This window comes from Coturnix japonica (genome assembly GCF_001577835.2).
Source record: "Coturnix japonica isolate 7356 chromosome 4 unlocalized genomic scaffold, Coturnix japonica 2.1 chr4random350, whole genome shotgun sequence".
NCBI lineage: Eukaryota > Metazoa > Chordata > Aves > Galliformes > Phasianidae > Coturnix > Coturnix japonica.
The window spans coordinates 111,580-130,928 of record NW_015439533.1 but is presented as its reverse complement, the minus strand read 5'-3'; the positions used below and the strand labels follow the sequence as shown (position 1 = coordinate 130,928).

At 52.9% G+C, this 19,349-nt stretch overlaps 2 protein-coding genes across 2 annotated transcripts in view; one reads left to right on the top strand and one right to left on the bottom strand.

Moving 5' to 3' along the window:
- C4H20orf27 (chromosome 4 C20orf27 homolog) overlaps nt 1-2,859 on the top strand; it is a 12,461-nt gene extending 9,602 nt beyond the window's left edge. Inside the window, exons 2-5 of the mRNA XM_015850258.2 lie at nt 377-513; nt 1,231-1,369; nt 1,535-1,657; nt 2,360-2,859. Of these exons, the coding sequence (XP_015705744.1) occupies nt 377-513; nt 1,231-1,369; nt 1,535-1,657; nt 2,360-2,460 (500 nt within the window). The 3' untranslated portion in view covers nt 2,461-2,859. The remainder of the gene's footprint in view (nt 1-376; nt 514-1,230; nt 1,370-1,534; nt 1,658-2,359) is intronic.
- An 892-nt stretch (nt 2,860-3,751) lies between these two features.
- Nucleotides 3,752-19,349, bottom strand: part of ZNF638 (zinc finger protein 638) — a 39,685-nt gene continuing 24,087 nt past the window's right edge. The window contains 12 exon segments of the mRNA XM_032441590.1: nt 3,752-3,972; nt 4,998-5,115; nt 5,579-6,311; nt 7,284-7,349; nt 8,011-8,045; nt 8,123-9,273; nt 9,956-10,017; nt 11,176-11,301; nt 11,535-11,675; nt 12,089-12,130; nt 13,336-13,464; nt 13,594-13,725. Of these exon segments, the coding sequence (XP_032297481.1) occupies nt 3,771-3,972; nt 4,998-5,115; nt 5,579-6,311; nt 7,284-7,349; nt 8,011-8,045; nt 8,123-9,273; nt 9,956-10,017; nt 11,176-11,301; nt 11,535-11,675; nt 12,089-12,130; nt 13,336-13,464; nt 13,594-13,725 (2,937 nt within the window). The 3' untranslated portion in view covers nt 3,752-3,770.

The window sequence follows — 19,349 nt, the reverse complement described above, 5'->3', positions numbered from 1 at the left end:
CCCATTGGCACCAGGGGGGCACGGCGGGGCTGTGGGGTTGTGGGGCAGAGCCTGAGGGGCTCCCCTGTGCAGCCCAACATCCTCCCCATACAACACAATGGGTAGACCTGGCAGTTGTGTCCTCCCCATACAATACAGTGGGTAGACCTGGCAGTTGTGTGTTCCCCATACAACCCAATGGGTAGACCTGGCAGCTATGTCCTCCCCATACAATATAATGGGTAGACCTGGCAGCTCAGCGTCCTTAATACAACACAATGGATAGACCTGGCAGAGCCTGAGGGGCTCCCTGTGCCGTTCCTGCCCATGGGGGGGGTTATGGGGTGATGGCTTTGGGTGCTGCAGGAGGAGCCGCTATTGTCCCATTCCCCATCAGGCAGCAAGGCCAAGGTGGGCGCCGTGCGCTTTGCCCCCAGCCAACCCAGCGACGGGACCCACGTCCACTTCGATGAGAAGCTGCGGGACTCGGCCGTGATGGTGACGCAGGAGAGGGACGGCCACGTCCTCGTCAAGGTCCTGGCAGGGCTATGGGGAGCGGGGCGGTGCTGTGGGGTCCTGGCAGGGCTATGGGGAGCAGGGCGGTGCTGTGGGGTCCTGGCAGGGCTATGGGGAGCGGGGCGGTGCTGTGGGGTCCTGGCAGGGCTATGGGGAGCAGGGTGGTGCTATGGGGTCCTGGCAGGGCTATGGGGAGCAGGGTGGTGCTATGGGGTCCTGGCAGGGCTATGGGGAGCAGTGCTGTGGGGTCCTGGCAGGGCTATGGGGAGCAGGGCGGTGCTATGGGGTCCTGGCAGGGCTATGGGGAGCAGTGCTGTGGGGTCCTGGCAGGGCGGGATGGAATCTGGGTGTCCCCAGGGGCCCCACCCATAAGAAACAAAGGGCTTCGAGCTGCCCCGGAGACAGGCAGAGCGATGTGAAACCCCCTTTGGAGCTCTGGGGCTTCTGCCCTATGTTACTGTGGGTCACTCAGTGGTGGTGCCCCACAGATGGTGCCCAGGTCCTGATGGTGCAGCTCACTGTGCTCGGGGTTGGGGTCCTCACATCACCCAGGCCAATGGACGCCCCATTCAGTCCCCATAGGGTTCTGTATCAGCACCTTTGGGGTCAGTATGTGGCCGCTGGGGGTGCCCCCAGTGTGTCCCTGTAGCTGGGGCTGATGGTTCTCAGGGGGTCCCTGCAGCCGGGGGGGGCTGTGGGGTGGGGTTTGAACCCAACACTGTTGTGCCCCCCCAGGTCGGTTTCCTGAAGATCCTGCACAAGTACGAGATCTCGTTCCTGCTGCCCCCATCTCAGCGCCTGCAGGGGGACGTGTGTGCTCTGCCCCTCCCCAACCCCAACCTCAGAGTCCTGGCTGTCACTGCGGGGCCTGAAGGTAAAGATCCCACCCCCACCTCCCTGTGCATCCCATCAGCTCAGCCCCATCCATGGGCCTGGGTGCCCCCAGCAGACATTAGGGCTGGAGGACCCCTCTGGGATCCCCCCACCCACTGACTGCCCCCAGTGCCTCATGTGTGTGGTTTGATTGCCTCGTATCCAGGCTACAGCGTGAGGTGTGAGTACACGGCTCACAAGGAGGGGGTGCTGAAGGAGGAGATGCTCCTGGCCAGTGAGACCGGCGATGGCTCCTGCGTGAAGGTGGTGGTACAAGCACGTGTCATGGGTAAGGGCTGAGGGCAGCCGTGTGGGATTCGTGTCCTGGGGTTTGGTGGGGTCTGGGATGGACGACTTCAGTCTGTGTGTGGTTGGTTGGGTTCTGAAACCGGGGTACCTCCCCATAGAACCCAGTGGGTAGACGTGGCAGCCCAGCGTCCTCACCATAGAACACAATGGGTAGACCTGGCAGCTGTGTCCTCCCCATACAACCCAGTGGGCAACTGTCCTCCCAATATAATGGGTAGACGTGGCAGCTCAGCGTCAATACAACCCCATGGGTAGACCTGGCAGCCCAGTGTCCTCTCCATACAACCCAATAGGTAGACCTGGCAGCTATGTCCTCCCATACTACACAATGGGTAGACCTGGCAGCCCAACATGCCATACAATACAATGGGTAGATGTGGCAGCTCAGCGTCCTCAATACAACCCAATGGGTAGACCGGGCAGCCCAGTATCTTCCCCATAGAACCCAATGGGTAGACGTGGCAGCTCAGTATCCTCAATGCAACCCAATGGGTAGACCTGGCAGCTCAGTATCCTCAATGCAACCCAATGGGTAGACGTGGCAGCTCAGTGTCCTCAATGCAACGCAATGGGTAGACCTGGCAGCTATGTCTTCCCCATACAACACAATGGGTAGACCTGGCAGTGCAGTCAATGTGATGTGAGCCCCGTGCCCACCCCCCCTGTCGCCCCCTTCCCACAGACCGACACCACGGCACCCCGATGCTGCTGGATGGGGTGCGCTGCGTGGGGGCCGAGCTGGAGTACGACTCGGAGCAGAGCGACTGGCACGGCTTCGATTGACTCCATCCTATGGACAGACCCCCCCCCCCGGGCACCGCCGGGCCCCCCCTGCTCTGTGCCGCGGCTGCTGTGGGGCTGTGGCTGCTCACCCCCCACATGTGCCTGTCCCCAGCCCCACGGCTGCTCTTCCCAGAGCCCTGAGCGCCGTGTGTGGGGCTGGGGGGTGAGGGGGGGGCTCTCCTTGCTGCTGTGCTGCTGCTTCCCTCCTGCTGACCCCCCCCATGGGCTGGAGCTGAGCTGTGACCCCATGGAGACCCCTGGTTCTGTGCCCCCCCCCATTTTGCTTTTCCCTTCCCGACCCCCCCAATGCACGGAGCAGAAGCGTTGGGTTGGGAAAGCAGCAGGAGGCTGGATGTGCCTATACATATATAAATACATAGAGATATATACACAGCTGGGGGACGTGTGGGACTGGCTACGGAACAGAGCTCGGGGAAGGGAAATAATGAACGGCAGCTGGAAACGGGCCGGGGCTCAGCGTCCATCCAGCCCCATGGAGATGGGGGCTGCGGGGTGGGAAAACACAGAGATGTGGGGCTGTAAGTGTGGAATGGGGGGGTGTGGAACCCAGATGTGGGGCTGTAAGGTGTGGAACTCAGAGCTACGGGGCTCTAAGTTGTAGAACCTGGAGCTGTGGGGCAGCAAATGGGGCTGGGATGGATGACTTCAGTGGTCTTAGTGTGGTTTGGTGGGTTCTGAAACCGTGGTACCTCCCCATAGAACCCAATGGGTAGACCTGGCAGTTGTGTCCTCCCCATACAATTCAATGGGTAGACATGGCAGCTATGTCCTCCCCATACAATTCAATGGGTAGACATGGCAGATATGTCCTCCCCATACAATATAATGGGTAGACCTGGCAGCTGTGTCCTCCCCATACAATTCAATGGGTAGACCTGGCAGCTGTGTCCTCCCCATACAATTCAATGGGTAGACCTGGCAGCTCAGCGTCCTCAATACAACCAATAGGAATACGCCAATAGGAAACACAGACCCCCCCAACACCCCCCAGCAGGCAGGGGGGGGCTTAAGGGACCCCCCAGTGCTGAGCTGAGGCCCCATAGCACATAAAGGAAACCCAGCCCCCAGGCTGTGGGTCACAGAGCCCCATAGGGCCCCATGGGGGTGGGGGGGTGCTGCAGGAGATGGGGGGCTCCAAGAGAAACCAGAGCCCCCCCCCAGCAGACAGGGGGGGCAGACAGACATAAGGGACCCCCCCCATGATGTGTGTGGGGCAGGGTGTGGGGCAGGGTGTGGGGCAGAGGCGCAGCACACACACATGAGGCTGGAGGGCTGTACAAGGAGGGTCTTTATGGGGGGTGGGGGAGCAGCCCCCCCCTCAGTCCAGGGCTTTGGGACACAAACCAAAGCCAACAACCCCCCCCCCCCCACTGTGGGTGTCTCATCTGGGCACAGTGTGGGCCTGGGATGGGGGTGGATGGGATGGGGATGTCACCTGGGGCGGGCTCTGCCCCGCTGCCCTCCTCCTTCTTTTGTGTTGGCCATGAACCTCTGCAGGAACAAGGGCACGGTGAGCGGGCAGCCCCACCACCCATATCCCCACAACCTACAGCAGACTCCCCCTCCCCATGATTCCCCCTTCCCATATCCATATCCCCCCATATCCGTATCCCCTCCATCCTCCCCATTCATATCCATTATATCCCCTCTCCCTTATCCATACCCCCCATATCCATATCCCCCTAATATCCCCCTGCCATTCCATATCCCTCCTCCCATATCCATATCCCCCATCCCTTCCATATCCATATCCCCCCCATATCTATATCCTCCCATCCCCCCCAATCCCATATCCATATCCCCCTCCCATATCCATATCCCTCCCATAACCATAACCATAACCCCCCTCCCATATCCATATCCCCCTCCTCCCATATCCTTATCCCCCCCATCCCCCTCCATAATCCATATCCCCCCTCCCATATCCACATTCCCCCATATCCACTATTCCCCGCCATGTCCCCCCCTATATCCCCCCCCTTTGTTTCTTTAGGGGGTTTACCCTGTTTTTTGTATTGTTTGTTGTCTTCCATTCCCTCCCTATATCCCCCATATCTAATATCCCTCCCCACCCCCCCTTATCCCCCCCATATCCAAATCCCCCCCTCCATATCCATAATCCCACCCCATCCCCCCTATATTGCCTCCCATATCCATAATCCCACCCATATCCATACCCATATCCCCATATCCATATCCATATCCTCCCATATCTATATCCCCCCCATATCCATATCACCCCCATTCCCCCCTCCCCATATCCTATCCCCCTCCCCATATCATATCCCCCCCCATCCCCCCTCATTTCTTCCCCCCCATATCATGATTCCCACCCATATCCCCCCTCCGCATTATCCATGTCGGCCCCCATATCCCCATTGCCTTCCCATATCCCTCCCATCCCACCCTATATCCCCCCATATCCATTCCCCCCTCCATATCCCATTATCTCCCCCCTATCCCATATCCCTCCCCCCTATCCATACCCATATCCCCCCCCAAGCCCCCCCCCCACCCTGTGCGTGTGCTGGTGCATTGCGGTGCGGCAGTGGTTCTTCACTGATGGTTCATCGGAGTAGAACAGGGAGCAGATCTGACAGAAGAACCCGGCCTTGGGCTGCAGGTAATCCAGGCCTGGAGGGGACACAGGGTGATACATAGGGGGACATATAGGGGGACATATAGGGTGAAATAGGGGGACACATAGGGGGACACATAGAGTGACCATAGGGTGACACGATAGTGGGGAACACATAGGGCACACTAGGGGGACTATAGGGTGACATACAGGGTGACACATAGGGCACATAGGGTGACATATAGGGTGACATATAGGGTGACACATAGGGGGACACACAGGGTGACACATAGGGGGACACATAGGGGGACACATAGGGGGACATATAGGGTGACATATAGGGGGACACATAGGGGGACATATAGGGTGACATATAGGGGGACACATAGGGCGACACATAGGGCGACACATAGGGGGACACATAGGGGGACACATAGGGTGACCCATAGGGTGACCCACAGGGTGACACAGGGTGACCCACAGGATCCCCACACTCTCATCCCCCCCCTCACTCCCCACCTTTGCTGTTGGCAGCTGCGTTTCCTGCTCCCTGTGGCTCCTTTGTCTCCTGTGGCCCCGTATCATCCTCCTCCTCCCCTGGTCCCGTTCTGGCGTCCCCTTCCTGCTGGTTCCTCCCCATTGAATCTCCTTCCTCCTCCTCATCCTCCTCCCCGACCTCATCCACGGTGACGAAGTTGAGCTCCTGCTTGAGCCGGTTGAAGTCAGCCATGAAATCCTCCTCGTCCTCATTGTCCTCATTGATCTCATCCACCGTCACCATCGCGCTGGGATCGTCGGGGACGGGACACGGCTCCTCACTGACCCCCACGTGTTTCATCCCGTCGTCCCCACTCAGCTCCGTGGGTTCGTTCAGTGGCAGCTCCTCCACCTCCCCGATCTCATCCACAGTCACCAATGGCTCCGCTTTCAATGGCCGCCCCATTGAACGTTGGCCGTCCCCCCTGGGTTCTCCCTGCTCCTCCTCGTCCTCCATCACCTCGTCCACCACCAACATGCCCAGCCTCGTGCCCAGCTCCCCCCCGATCTCATCCAGCATAAGGAAGGAGGGTTGGCCATCACGGAGGCTCCTCTCCTTCCTCCTCTTGGCTCCCGGCTCCGAGCTGCCCCTGGAGCTCTCCTTCCTCTTGGCCTTGGGTTGGCTGTGATGGGACTGAATGGGAGACTCGCCGTCCTCCAGCACCTCGTCCACCGTCACAAACTCGTCAAGGTTGAACGGGAACAACTCGTCTTCCTGGGGGGGAAATAGGATCCCAGTCCATATGGGATGGATGGACACAACCAGATGGGGCAGGATCCCATATGGGATGGATGGAGACACAACCAGGCAGGATCCCAATCCCATATGGGATGGATGGACAAACAACCAGATGGGATGGATGGACACACAACCTTATGGGGCAGGATCCCCATCCCATATGGGGTGGATGGACACAAACCATATGGGATGGATGGACACACAACCAGATGGGATGGATGGAGACACAATCAATGGGGCAGGATCCCCATCCCATATGGGATGGATGGACACACAACCTTATGGGGCAGGATCCCCATCCCATATGGGATGGATGGACACACAACCTTATGGGGCAGGATCCCCATCCCATATGGGATGGATGGAGACACAATCAATGGGGCAGGATCCCCATCCTATACGGGATGGATGGACACACAACCATATGGGATGGATTGGGACACAGCCAGGCAGGGCAGGATCCCCATCCTATATGAGATGCATGGAGACACAGACAGGACAGGATCCCCATCCCATATGGGATGGATGGGCACAATCAATGGGGCAGGCTCCCATATGGGATGGATGGACACAAACCATATGGGATGGATGGGGACACAACCAGGCAAGATCCCCATCCCATATGGGATGGATGGACACAAGCAGATGGGATGGATGGACACACAACCAGATGGGGCAGGATCTTATATGGGATGGATGGACACACAACCAGATGGGGCAGGATCTTATATGGGATGGATGGACACACAACCAGGCAGGATCCCAATCCCATATGGGATGGATGGACACACAACCAGATGGGATAGATGGTGACACAACCATATGGGATGGATGGAGACACAAAGATAAGGGATGGATGGACACAAGCAGATGGGATGGATGGGGACACAACCAGGCAGGATCCCCATCCCATATGGGATGGATGGCCACACATCCATCCTCACTCACCTCCTTCATCTTCGTGCTGCTGCTTTTGCACGTCCTCGTGCTGCCCCCATTGGATCCATTGGAACCCTACAGGGTAAAACAGGAGCTTATGAGACCCCAGCAATGGCAACGGAGCCCATCCCAAGGGAAAGATGGCTGCAAATCCATCTATATTCCCCCTTAATGAATTAATTGAATTCAGGAAGGCAAGGCTTCAAACCCATGCATTGCATTGCCCTGCATCCATCAATGCTTCAAACAACCCCATGCATTGCTTTGCCCTGCATCCATCAGTGCTTCAAACAACCCCATGCATTGCTTTGCTCTGCATCCATCAATGCATCAAACAACCCCATGCATTGCATTGCCCTGCATCTATTAGTGCTTCAAACAACCCCATGCATTGCATTGCCCTGCATCTATTAGTGCATCAAACAACCCCATGCATTGCTTTGTCCTGCATCCATCAATGCATCAAACAACCCCATGCATTGCTTTGTCCTGCATCCATCAATGCTTCAAACAACCCCATGCATTGCTTTGCCCTGCATCCATCAGTGCATCAAACAACCCCATGCATTGCTTTGCCCTGCACCCATTGCAGCTCAGATCATCTGCCAACCCCCCCTTGCACAACCCCAATGCAGCCCCCAGCCCAAAGCTGAGCCCTATAAGGGCAATGGAAGGGGAACAGCCCCAACACGAGCAGCAGCAGCAGCAGCAGCCAACACCTCCCTGCCCTGCTCACCTTCTTTGTGCTGGACCTGCTGTCCCCATCCTGGCCTTGCTTTGTTGCATCCCTTGGTTCCTGGCCTTGCTTTGTTGCATCCCTTGGTTCCTGGCCTTGCTTTGNTCCTGGCCTTGCTTTGTTGCATCCCTTGGTTCCTGGCCTTGCTTTGTTGCATCCCTTGGTTCCTGGCCTTGCTTTGCAGCAGCCCTTGTTTCCTGCGGCTCCTTCCCCTGCTGGGTCGCACTCCTCCCATTGCTGCTCTTGCTGTTGCATTGCTGGGCCGTGCTGTTGCTGTGCTGCCCCCCATCTTTCATTGCTCCCTTCTTCTGCCCCATTGCTGCTCCCTGGGGCCTGGCTTTGCACGGGGCAGCTTTGCTCCTCAGTATATCCGGAACAGACACCACGGCCTTCAGCATCACCTTAGGCACAGCAGGGTGCTCCTTGCTGGGTGCAGACGAGTCCATTGCTGCAGCTTTGCTGCCTTCTCTCCCTTTTGCAGCCCTGCTGTCCCTGCTCTGTGTTGCTCTGCTTGCCCCCCCCTTCCTTTCCTTCATGCTCTTAGTTTGCCCAGCAGCCCCAGCCTTGCTCTGCTCTCCTTTGCTCCCCAGCTGTGCTGCATTGGCCCCGTGCATTGCAGCCCCCCCTGCTCCCCCGTCCACGGCTGCTCCAGCTCCATCTGCATCCAATGTCCTCCCCGTGGCCACTCCGGCCTCACGCTCAGCATCCAGCGCTGCTGTTAGAGCTGCCTGCTTGTCCTGCTCTGCTTCTGTTTGCTCATTACTATGTGCCCTGTTGGCACCATCCACCTTCACGTTGCTGTGTGTGACTGCAGCGGGCACAGCTTTGTGCACGGCCCCCAATGTCCTCCCTGCAGCCCCCAGCCCTGCAGCCCCCAGCCCTGCAGCCCCCAGCCCTCGGCCCTTCTGTGCTGCGGATCCAGGCTTGCAGGCTGCACCATCTACCAGCTCCTTGTCCATGCAGGGATGGAGCAGCTTCTCCTCTGCTTTGGCTGCAGGTAACTCAGCCCCATTCAACCCGCTGGGTGCAGTGCTGGGCTCAGCCCCTGCTTTGCTGCTGCTCGGTTCTGCATGTCCTGCAGCAGGATCCTGCTGTGCTCCATCCCAATGGGGCTCATCCCTCCCTGCTCCATCCAGATGAGGCTCTGAAGGCTCCATCTTCACTTCTGGCAGCTCATCCTTAACAGCAGGGATGGAAGTGGGGTCTTTCTTCACACTGGGCTCCACTGCAGGATGAGCAGCTGCTCCGGACCCCTCTGGGTACCTTTACAAAGAGCAAAATGCATTAAGAAACAAAGCAAAAGCAATCAAAGTACATTGGGAATTGCACAGTAAGCAGCACCCTCCTGATGCAATGGTGTGTAACCTGCCCCACTGAGAGCTCTGCTGCCCCACTGAGAGCTCTGCTGCCCCACTGAGTGCAGGCTGGGGCTGAGAGGGACAGCACTATGGGACTGCAGCAGTGGCTGTATCACAACAGTGCTGTGATGCTGCTGCATGGAGAGCACTGGGATGGAGATCTGCATTGGTGCTGTCAGGACAGCACGGTGATGTGCAGGTCTGCACCGCTCTGAGCTGCATTCAACACCAGGAGCCCTTGTGATGCTGCATCCCAAGCACAGTTACCCAGCCTGAGAGGCCTCACTGCAGCAAAGTTTGTAATGCAAGTTACAAAGGACCAAAAGCTGCATTTCCCATCTCAGTTCAGATGTTACCAGAGCAGCAAACATCTGTACTATCAATGTAGGGACCCACGTCACAGCATGGAGCAGAGGTTAGGAGCTACAGGAGGGAGCTGCAGGGTGCTTGTACCAATGGGGACGGGATGAGCAGAGCAAGGAGCCCTGACCCCCCCATTGCACACACAGCTCTCACTGCTCCCCCACTCCATGCTCATTCATGTCCTACCTGCACCATTCAGAGCAACCACCCCCTGCAAAACCCACCTTCCTCTGCTCGGCTCCTCCTGCTTCACCTCCTGCTTCACCTCCTGCTTCACAGCTTCGGGCTGCAAAGGAAAAGTGGGGTCAGTTCTGATGCATCCAGGAGCAGCAACCACAGAGCAACCAGGCCATGCTGCTCTGCAACCATAGAGCAACCAGGCCATGCAGCTCTGCAACCACAGAGCAACCAGACCATGCAGCTCTGCAACCACAGAGCAACCAGACCATGCAGCTCTGCAACCACAGAGCAACCAGACCATGCAGCTCTGCAACCACAGCCGTGCAGGAGGTGCTGCTGATGCCCATGTGCAGTGCATGGATGTGCTTTTATTGCCCCACATCTGAGATGTGGGTCTGGATCCATTGGACCCTTAAAACTGACTAAAACTTAGGGATCCATAAGGTGCCACAGGGATCCACAGGGTGCCATAAAGATCCATAAGGTACCACAGGGATCCATAGGGTGCCAGAGGGATCCACAGAGTGCCATAGGGATCCATAGGGTGCCAAAGGGATCCATAGGGATCCATAAGGTGCCACAGGGATCCTCAGGGTGCATAGGGATCCATAGGGTGCCATAAAAATCCATAGGGTGCCACAGGGATCTATAGAGTGCCATAGGGATCCACAGGGTGCCAAAAAGATCCATAGGATGCCACAGGGACCCATAGGGATCCATAGGGTGCCATAAAGATCCATAGGGTGCCATAGGGACCCATAGGGAGCCATAAAGATCCATAGGGATCCATAAGGTGCCACAGGGATCTATAGGGTGCACAAAGGATGCACAGGTTCTCTTAAGGCACCCTGTCGATCCATAGGTCACCTTAGGGTGCCATAAGTATCTATAGGGTGCCATAGGGATCCATAAGGTGCCACAGGGATCCACAGGGTGCCATAAAGATCCATAGGGTGCCATAGGGATCCATAAGGTCAAAGAGAGACAGGAATGGTCCCCCCCTCATCCACAGCAGCAAATGCTTCATACAAAAGCAATGCAACCCCACGGGCTGCTCTGCACCATAAGGAAGCAATAATGCAGCACAATGGGGTAATAATGCACCACAATGGGGTAATAATGCACCACAATGGGGTAATAATGCAGCACAATGGGGTAATAATGCAGCACAATGGGGCAATAATGCACCACAATGGGGTAATAATGCACCACAATGGGGTAATAATGCAGCACAATGGGGTAGTAATGAGGAAATGAAGCTTACATCGACCTGCTGCCTGCCTGGGGACAGTGCGCAGGTCAGTGTGTGCTCCCCCATGGTGTACGAGTACTGGTTCAGGAAGCAGAACATGGACCTGGCCGCCTTGGGACTCTCCAGCTGCAGAATGGCCTGAAACAAAGCAAGACGAGCTTCAAGCCGTGGCCTTGTATCACCCCATTTCTGCACTGCAGGAGGGGTCTGCAAATGGAAATGGCAGCAGAGCACAGGGTTCACTCCTTGCACTTGTAGCCATCGAGCACTGCGGGCTCTGAGCCCCCCAGCCCCATCCCAAAGCAGCTGATGAGCAAAACCCCATTGGGACCCTGTCACAGCCCCATGAACCCAGCACTGCAGCTGCTCACCTTGTTCCTGTTCTTCAGCACCACGTAATGCTCCACCTTCCCGAAGCGCAGCCCCACACAAACCACCTCCAGGTCCCTGTATCCCCCGCTGGGTAAGTTGCCCAGGTGCACAAAGTGCTGCTGCAGCGTCGTGGGGTTCACCTGGATGCAGGGATGGGATGCAGCAACATCAGCAGGGCACCATGAGCAGCACCCTGAGCTGCAGTACAGCCTGCATTCACTGCTTGGCACATTAAGTCATATAATAACACTTCAAACCAAAGCAGGCTCAGGTTAGTGAGCTGGCTCCTGTTGTAACCTGGATGAAGCCCATTGCAATGTAAGGGAGCACAGCTGGACAGAGGGATGGGATGCAGCAACATCAGCAGGGCCAGCAGAGCAAGGAACAACAGGCAGCACCCTGAGCTGCATTACAGCCTGCATTCACTGCTTGCTGCTTGGCACATGGACTCGTATAGAAGCATTTAAATCAGAGCTTGCTCCTGTTGTAACCTGGATGAAGCCCATTGCATGTAAGGGAGCACAGCTGGACAGAGGGGTGGCCAGCAACTCACCTTAGGGTCAGAGTCCTTGATGATGGAGGTGAATATGGCTTCCTAAAGGGGGGGAAGGAAAAGCTGTAAGGTTATATTGCAATATAGAGGGTCACTATCAGCATCATAGAGGTTATATCAGCAATATAGGATCACTATCAGCAATATAGGATCACTATCAGCAATACAGGTTCACTATCAGCAATATAGGATCACTATCAGCAATATAGGATCACTATCAGCAATATAGGATTCACTATCAGCAATATAGGATCACTACCAGCAATATAGGGTTCACTATCAGCATTATAGGGGTTCACTATCAGCAATATAGGTTCACTATCAGCACCCAGCTGCAATATATAGGATATAGGTTCACTATCAGCACTATAGAGGTTCACTATCAGCAATACAGGGTTCACTATCAGCAATACAGGTTCACTATCAGCAATATAGGATCACTATCAGCAATATAGAGGTTCACTATCAGCAATACAGGGTTCACTATCAGCAATATAGGATCACTATCAGCAATATAGGGGTTCACTATCAGCAATATAGGATCACTATCAGCAATACAGGGTTCACTATCAGCAATATAGGGTTCACTATCAGCAATATAGGATCACTATCAGCAATATAGGGTTCACTATCAGCAATATAGGATCACTATCAGCAATATAGGTTCACTACCAGCAATATAGGTTCACTATCAGCACCTAGCTGCAATATATAGGATATAGGTTCACTATCAGCACCTAGCTGCAATATATAGGATATAGGTTCACTATCAGCAATATAGGGGTTCAGTATAAGCAATATAGGTTCACTATCAGCAATATAGAGGTTCACTATTCAATATAGAGGTTCACTATTAGCAATATAGGGTTCACTATCAGAAATATAGAGGTTCTATCAGCAATATAGGGTTCACTATCAGCACCCAGCTGCAATATATAGGATATAGGTTCACTATCAGCCAGGAGTCCCATAGATCCCAATGCTAATGCCAGCTGGCTGCCTGCTTTAGTAGTGACACCCCATATAGGTGATGGGGGCTGACCCTATATCTAGATGCAATGCCCCTATGCCAACACAATGGGACCTGGCATCACACCCTGCTCTTACTTCATCCTTTAGGGTGCTGTGCTGCGGTGCCAGGCTGATTCCCAGCTGGTTACACTATGGGTGATGGGGGCTGACCCTATATCTAGATGCAGTACCCCTATGCCAACACAATAGGACATGGCATTGCATCCAGCTCTTACTTCATCCCTTAGGGTGCTGTGCTGCGGTGCCAGGCTGATTCCCAGCTGGTTCCCATCCAGCGTCATGGGGAAGCAGGAGTAGAACTTGACCATGGACTCAGCAGAGCGTCTGTTGATTTCCAGGTAGGCCTTTAAATAGGAAGAAAATCACACGGTGAGGAGCTGCCATTGCATTGAACAGCCCCATAGCGAGGTCTGCCACGTTACCTTCATTAAAGGCCTTTAATTAATGGGGATGGCCCCTAATTAATGGGGTACCTGCTTATGAGAGGACACAATTAACACGTCCCTCAGGCCCCCGAATGGCTTGGCCAGGTTGGAAACCTCCTCCACTGAATGGCCCTTATCAGGAAGGTTGGACACCAGCACCACGCACACGTCGTCAGCGTCCTGCAAAGGGAAGGGATATAGGGTTAATCTATAGGGACCCCATCATCTATAGGGTTAATCTATAGGGACCCCATCATCTATAGGGTTAATCTATAGGGACCCCATCATCTATAGGGTTAATCTATAGGGATCCCATCATCTATAGGGATCCCATCATCTATAGGGTTAATCTATAGGGACCGCTGAACCCATCAAATGTAGGGTTAACATAGGGACCCCATTCCAATCTATAGGATCCTATCATCCTATAGGTTAGATCCTATAGGGACCTGCCATCAATTTGTAGGGTTAATCTATAGGGATCCCAAATCATCTATGAGGGTTAATCTATAGGGACCGGGCCATCATGCTAAGGATCCCATATCTATAGGGTTTAATCTATGGGACCCAATCATCTATAAGGGATCCCATCATCTAATAGGGTTAATCTATAGGGATTCCCATCATCGACAGGTTGTATATCAATAGGGATTCCATCAGTATAATAGGGTTTTTATTCTTATAGGATCCCATCCGATCTATAGGTTTCCTGTATAGGGAACCCATTCTATCTATAGGGTTTAATCTATTAGGGACCCCATTCCATTTCATCTATAGGGGTTCCTCTATAAGGGATCCATTTCTATCTCCTCACTAGGGTTTAATCTATTAGGGATCCCACCTATCTATAGGGTTTCATCTATAGGGATCCCCAGATCTTTCTATAGGGTTATATCTATCAGGGATTCCCATCATCTATACGGGTTAATCTATAGGATGGCCCATCATCTATAGGGATCCTCATCCATCTATAGGGTTTAATCTATAGGGTTTTCATCTACAATAGGGTTTTACTCCCTCTAGGGATCCCATCATCTATAGGTTTCCTTCTCTAGGCTGCCCCCATCTACTCTATAGGGTTAATCTATTAAGGAACCCATCTATCTATAGGGTTTTCGCTTTTATCGCCATCTACTATAGGGCTTCCTCTATAGGATTCCATACTAAGGGTTTCCTATTCTACGGGATCCCATCTATCTATATGGGTTTCCTCTATTAGAACCTCATCTAATCTATAGGGGTTTCCTTCTATCCCACCTACTATTAGGTTTCATCTAATAGGGATCCAATCTATCTACAGGGTTTTCCCATCTATCTATAGGAATCCCATATTATCTATATATGGGTTTCGCCCATCTATCTTCATATACTAGAATCGCCATCTATTATAGGGTTTCCTCCTAGTAGGAATGTCATCGGTATCTATAAGGGTTTCCTCTATAGGAAATCCCATCTATCTATAGGGATTCCATCTATCTAATAGGATCTTGCCAGTCTATCTATAGGGTTTCCTTCCTATCCCATCTATCAGGGTTTTCTCTATAGGGATCCCCCATCTATCTATAGGGTTCCTCTTAGGGAAATCCTCCATCTTATCTATAGGGTTTCCTTCGCTGATCGCCATCTCATAGGGTTTTTCCTTCTAATAGGGATCCCAAATCTATCTATAGGGTTTCTCTATACGGAATGTCGCCACTATCTAGTAGGGAATCCCATCTATTCTATAGGGTTTCCTCTATAAGGATTCCGCATCTATCTAGTGAGGATCGCCAATCTATGCTATAGGGGTGTTTCCTTCCTATCACCATCTATAGGTTTCCTCCAATGGGGACCCATCTATGCTATAAGAAAGTCAGCCCTAGTTGCTGTCACTTCCACTCCCCATTCACACTCCTTGTGCTGCCCAGCTCTGCTCCTTCTTGCTCTTCACCATCCCTGCAGCAGTCCTTGTGCAACAGAACAAACATGGCAACACGAGCTCAGCAGGCTGCAGCACAGCACGGAGAGCAAATCAGCGTGTGATCCGCGCGATGCTTTAAAACCCCATTGCAGGGAGGAGCCAGGGTCAGCAATGAGAGAGGAAACCTTCAGTTTGCAGCTCACGCTCCATTCAGTTAAGAGCTTCGTTCTGCACATCCAACGCAGCGGCATGGAGCACTGGGCAGGTTTTGTCTGCAATAGAACATGAAATAAGGTGTAACGAACAGGCATTAAAGTGCATTGGCATGAGAAGCAAACATCCTAAAGGTCAGTGCTGGAACAGGCAATGCATATCCTGGCAATTGGGGATGCACTTTGTGCTCACTGCTTTGCAATGAGCAGCCTACTGCTTTGCCGGTGCTCTTGCTGCAGCACTGACGGCGCTCAGGCCTGGCCTGCTCATCAGCTGAGACTGGGAGGAGATTTGGGGTATCCTCATGCTTGGAGGGGGTGCAAGGAAGCACGCGGAGAAAAGGGATAGTAAAATGCAATGGACGTCCAAGAGCAGAACTGAGCCAGATCTATGCTGTAGATCCGCAGATCTATAGGCTTGTTGACCCCTTAGATAAATAGTCTTTTTGACTCCCCCAGATCAATAGCTTGGCCAATATATCTGTGAGTCCCAGGAGTCAATAGCTGTGAATCCCAGATCTAATAGCTGGTGAGCCCCAGATCAATATGCTGTGAGTCCCAAGATCAACTAGCTGTGAGCTCCAGAGCATCCTAATAGCTAACGCCTGATGCAGATCTATAGCTGTGATCCCTTACGACCTATAGACGTGTGATCCCAAGAGTCATAGCTGTGATCACCAGTATCAATTCAGCTGTGATCCCAGATCATAATAGCCTGTGGATTACCAGATCATAGCGGTGGAGCCAGATCAATAGCTGTGAGCCAGATCAATAGCTGTGAGCAACCCAGATCTATAGATGTGAGCCCCAGACCTTAGCTGTGAGCGCCCCAGATCTATGCTGATGATCCCATATGCAACTCGCTGTGAGCCCAGACACTACCTTGTGACCCCGATCTCTATCAGGCTGTAAGCTGCCCAGATCAATTACTTGAGCCCCAGATGCAATAGCTGTGATCCCAGCTCAAAGTAGCTGTGATCCCAGATCAATAGCTGTGAGCCCAGATCAATAGCTGTGATCCCAGATCTATAGCTGTGATCCCAGATCAATAGCTGTGAGCCCAGATCAATAGCTGTGAGCCAGAATCTGATAAGCTGTGACCCAATCCTCCCATTAGCTGTGATCCCATATCAATAGCTGGTGAGCCCAGACCTATTAAGCTGTGTGAGCCCAGACTCAAAATGCTGTGAGCCCAGATCGTAAGCTGTGAGCCCAGGATCAATAGCTGTGAGCCCAGTATCTATAGCTGTGAGCCCAGATCTTATACTCGTGATCTCAGATCAATAGCTGTCGATCCCATAACTCAATCGCTGTTGAGCCAGAGTCAAATACGACTTGGCCCAGATCAATAGCTGGAGGCTCCAGATCAATACTGCTGATGCCCGTCTATAGCTGTCGGAGCCCCAGATCTATAGGCCTGTGATGCCCAATCGCTCCCCGCCCTCCCACCATTCCCCCTTCGCCCCCATCGTTTCCTTACCTGCAGTGCCCTGAATCTCTTCTTGCCTTTCCCCTCCTGCCCCATGGCTTCTTGGCTTTGTCTTGTTTGACCGGGGAGACGTGGCTATTCCAACCAGGTGTGACATTAAGGACTCTTAAGCCATCTATATGGGTTAAAATCTATGAGGGACTCCCCATCTTATTATTAGGGTTTATATCTATCCATAGGGATCCGCATCAATTTAGGGTTTTAATCCCTATAACGGATCGCCATTCTATCCTATAGGGTTTAAATCTATGGGGATCCATCAACTATATACGGGTTTCCCATCTAAGGATCTTCTATCTATAGCGGTTCCATCTTACACCGGGAGTTCTTCCATCTATCCATAGGCGTTTCCTCTATATCGGGATCTATCATATCTATAGGTTGATGTTTCCTCTATAGGGAATCCATCTATCGTCTATAGGTTAAATCCTCTAGGGATCCCATTCTTATCAGATAGTGGGATCTCCACTCACTCTCACGGGATTCCCATGTACTTATACTGGGTTTCATCTATATGGGGATCCATCTATCTTATATGACTATCCTGTTATAGCGGATCCCATGTCATCTATAAGGGTTTCCTTCTATAGAGATTCCCATCTATCTATACGGGTTTCCCTACCCTGGGGAATCCCATGCTATTTTAGTAGGGTTTTCCCCACCATCCTCTTATTAGGTATTCCTCCCTAGGGATCCATCTATCTATAGTGATTTTTCCCATCTTAATTCCATTTACGGGTTCCTTCCATGGCTCCATTGTGGTCCAATTGGGGTTCTCCATTAAGGAATGGATGCTCAGCCGCAGCGCTGCCTCCATTGACAGTGCACTACCAGAAACCCAACCGACGTCTTTGGAACAGTACTGAGATCAATGCAGGTCTCCAGACTGAGACGCTCACCTGCAGTCCCGGTGTGTCGCAGCTGCCCTCATGTGGTGCTGGTATGGTATATGTTTCCTATTAAGAAGCAATAGGGAAAAATTACGAGATAAGAAAACCTTGGAGTTTAGCAATAGGACTTTATAGCAGCAAATGATAGCTCCCGAAACTCCCAGGCGTAAAACCTCACAAATAGGATATCCCAACCCCGTTTGGTGTGCCGTTGGTTTTAAGGAGCATATGCATATGCAGGAGCTGGCAGGGGACCACGCTGGTGCTGGGGGGCACCTTCCTGATGAGCCGCGGCTTTCTTTTTGACCAGTTTTTTGGGCTAAAAAGAGGCATGAAAAAGGAACATCAGCTCTCACATTAACACAGGTTGGGGCCTCCCATGCTGAAGGCTGGGATTCCATCAATCTATAGGGTTTCGTCTTCCTATCGCCATCTATCTATAGGGTTTTGCATCTCTCAGTGATCGCATGCAATCTATAGGGGTTCATCTCCAGGATCCATCTATTTCTATAGGGTGTTGCCTGACTCGCAGAAGGATCCATCTAATCTATATGGTCATTCCCATCTACTCTTCAAGGGGTTCCCCACATCTAATCTATAGTGTTTCCCTCCTCTAGGGATCGCCATCTATCCATAGGGTTCATCTATAGAGATCCCATCTGATCTATAGGGTTCCTTCTCCAGGGATCCATCTATTCTTAATTGGGTTCCTCTGCTAGTAGGCCATCATGTATAGGGGCGGTTCCTCCTCAGGGATCCCATCTATCAATAGAGGTTCCTTTCCTATCCATGCTATATAGGTTTTCATCTATAGGATCCATCTATCTAGTAGGGTTCATCCTCTCCAGGGCGATCCCATTCTAGTCTATAGCGATTCCCATGTCTGATCTATAATGGTTCTCCATCTATCTATATCGTGTTCCTCTCCAGGTGATTCCCCAGTTCAACTCTATCAGGGGATTGTGCACCCCTAGTCACACATCAACCATCTTCCCCATCCCTCCCCTCACCTGGCTGGTTCCTGCTTTTGGGGTGTTTCTACAGCGACGCTGTTTTTCGTGTTCCCAGTTGAGCCAAGCAGCTGAGGGAACGGTCGCTCTCTCCATAATTATCACTAGCCCGGCTCACTCCGGCCATCCCATTGTAGTTCATCCTCCATAGGCTTCTGAAACAAAGCACATCCACGCACCCGGCAGTGATGCAGCGCTGCTTGCCACGACCCCAGCAGCTCTATCAAGCCTATATCGCCCTCACAGCCCCACGATCGCGTATAGCCCCACATGCCCAGCCCACACAGCCCCGCTTATGCAGCA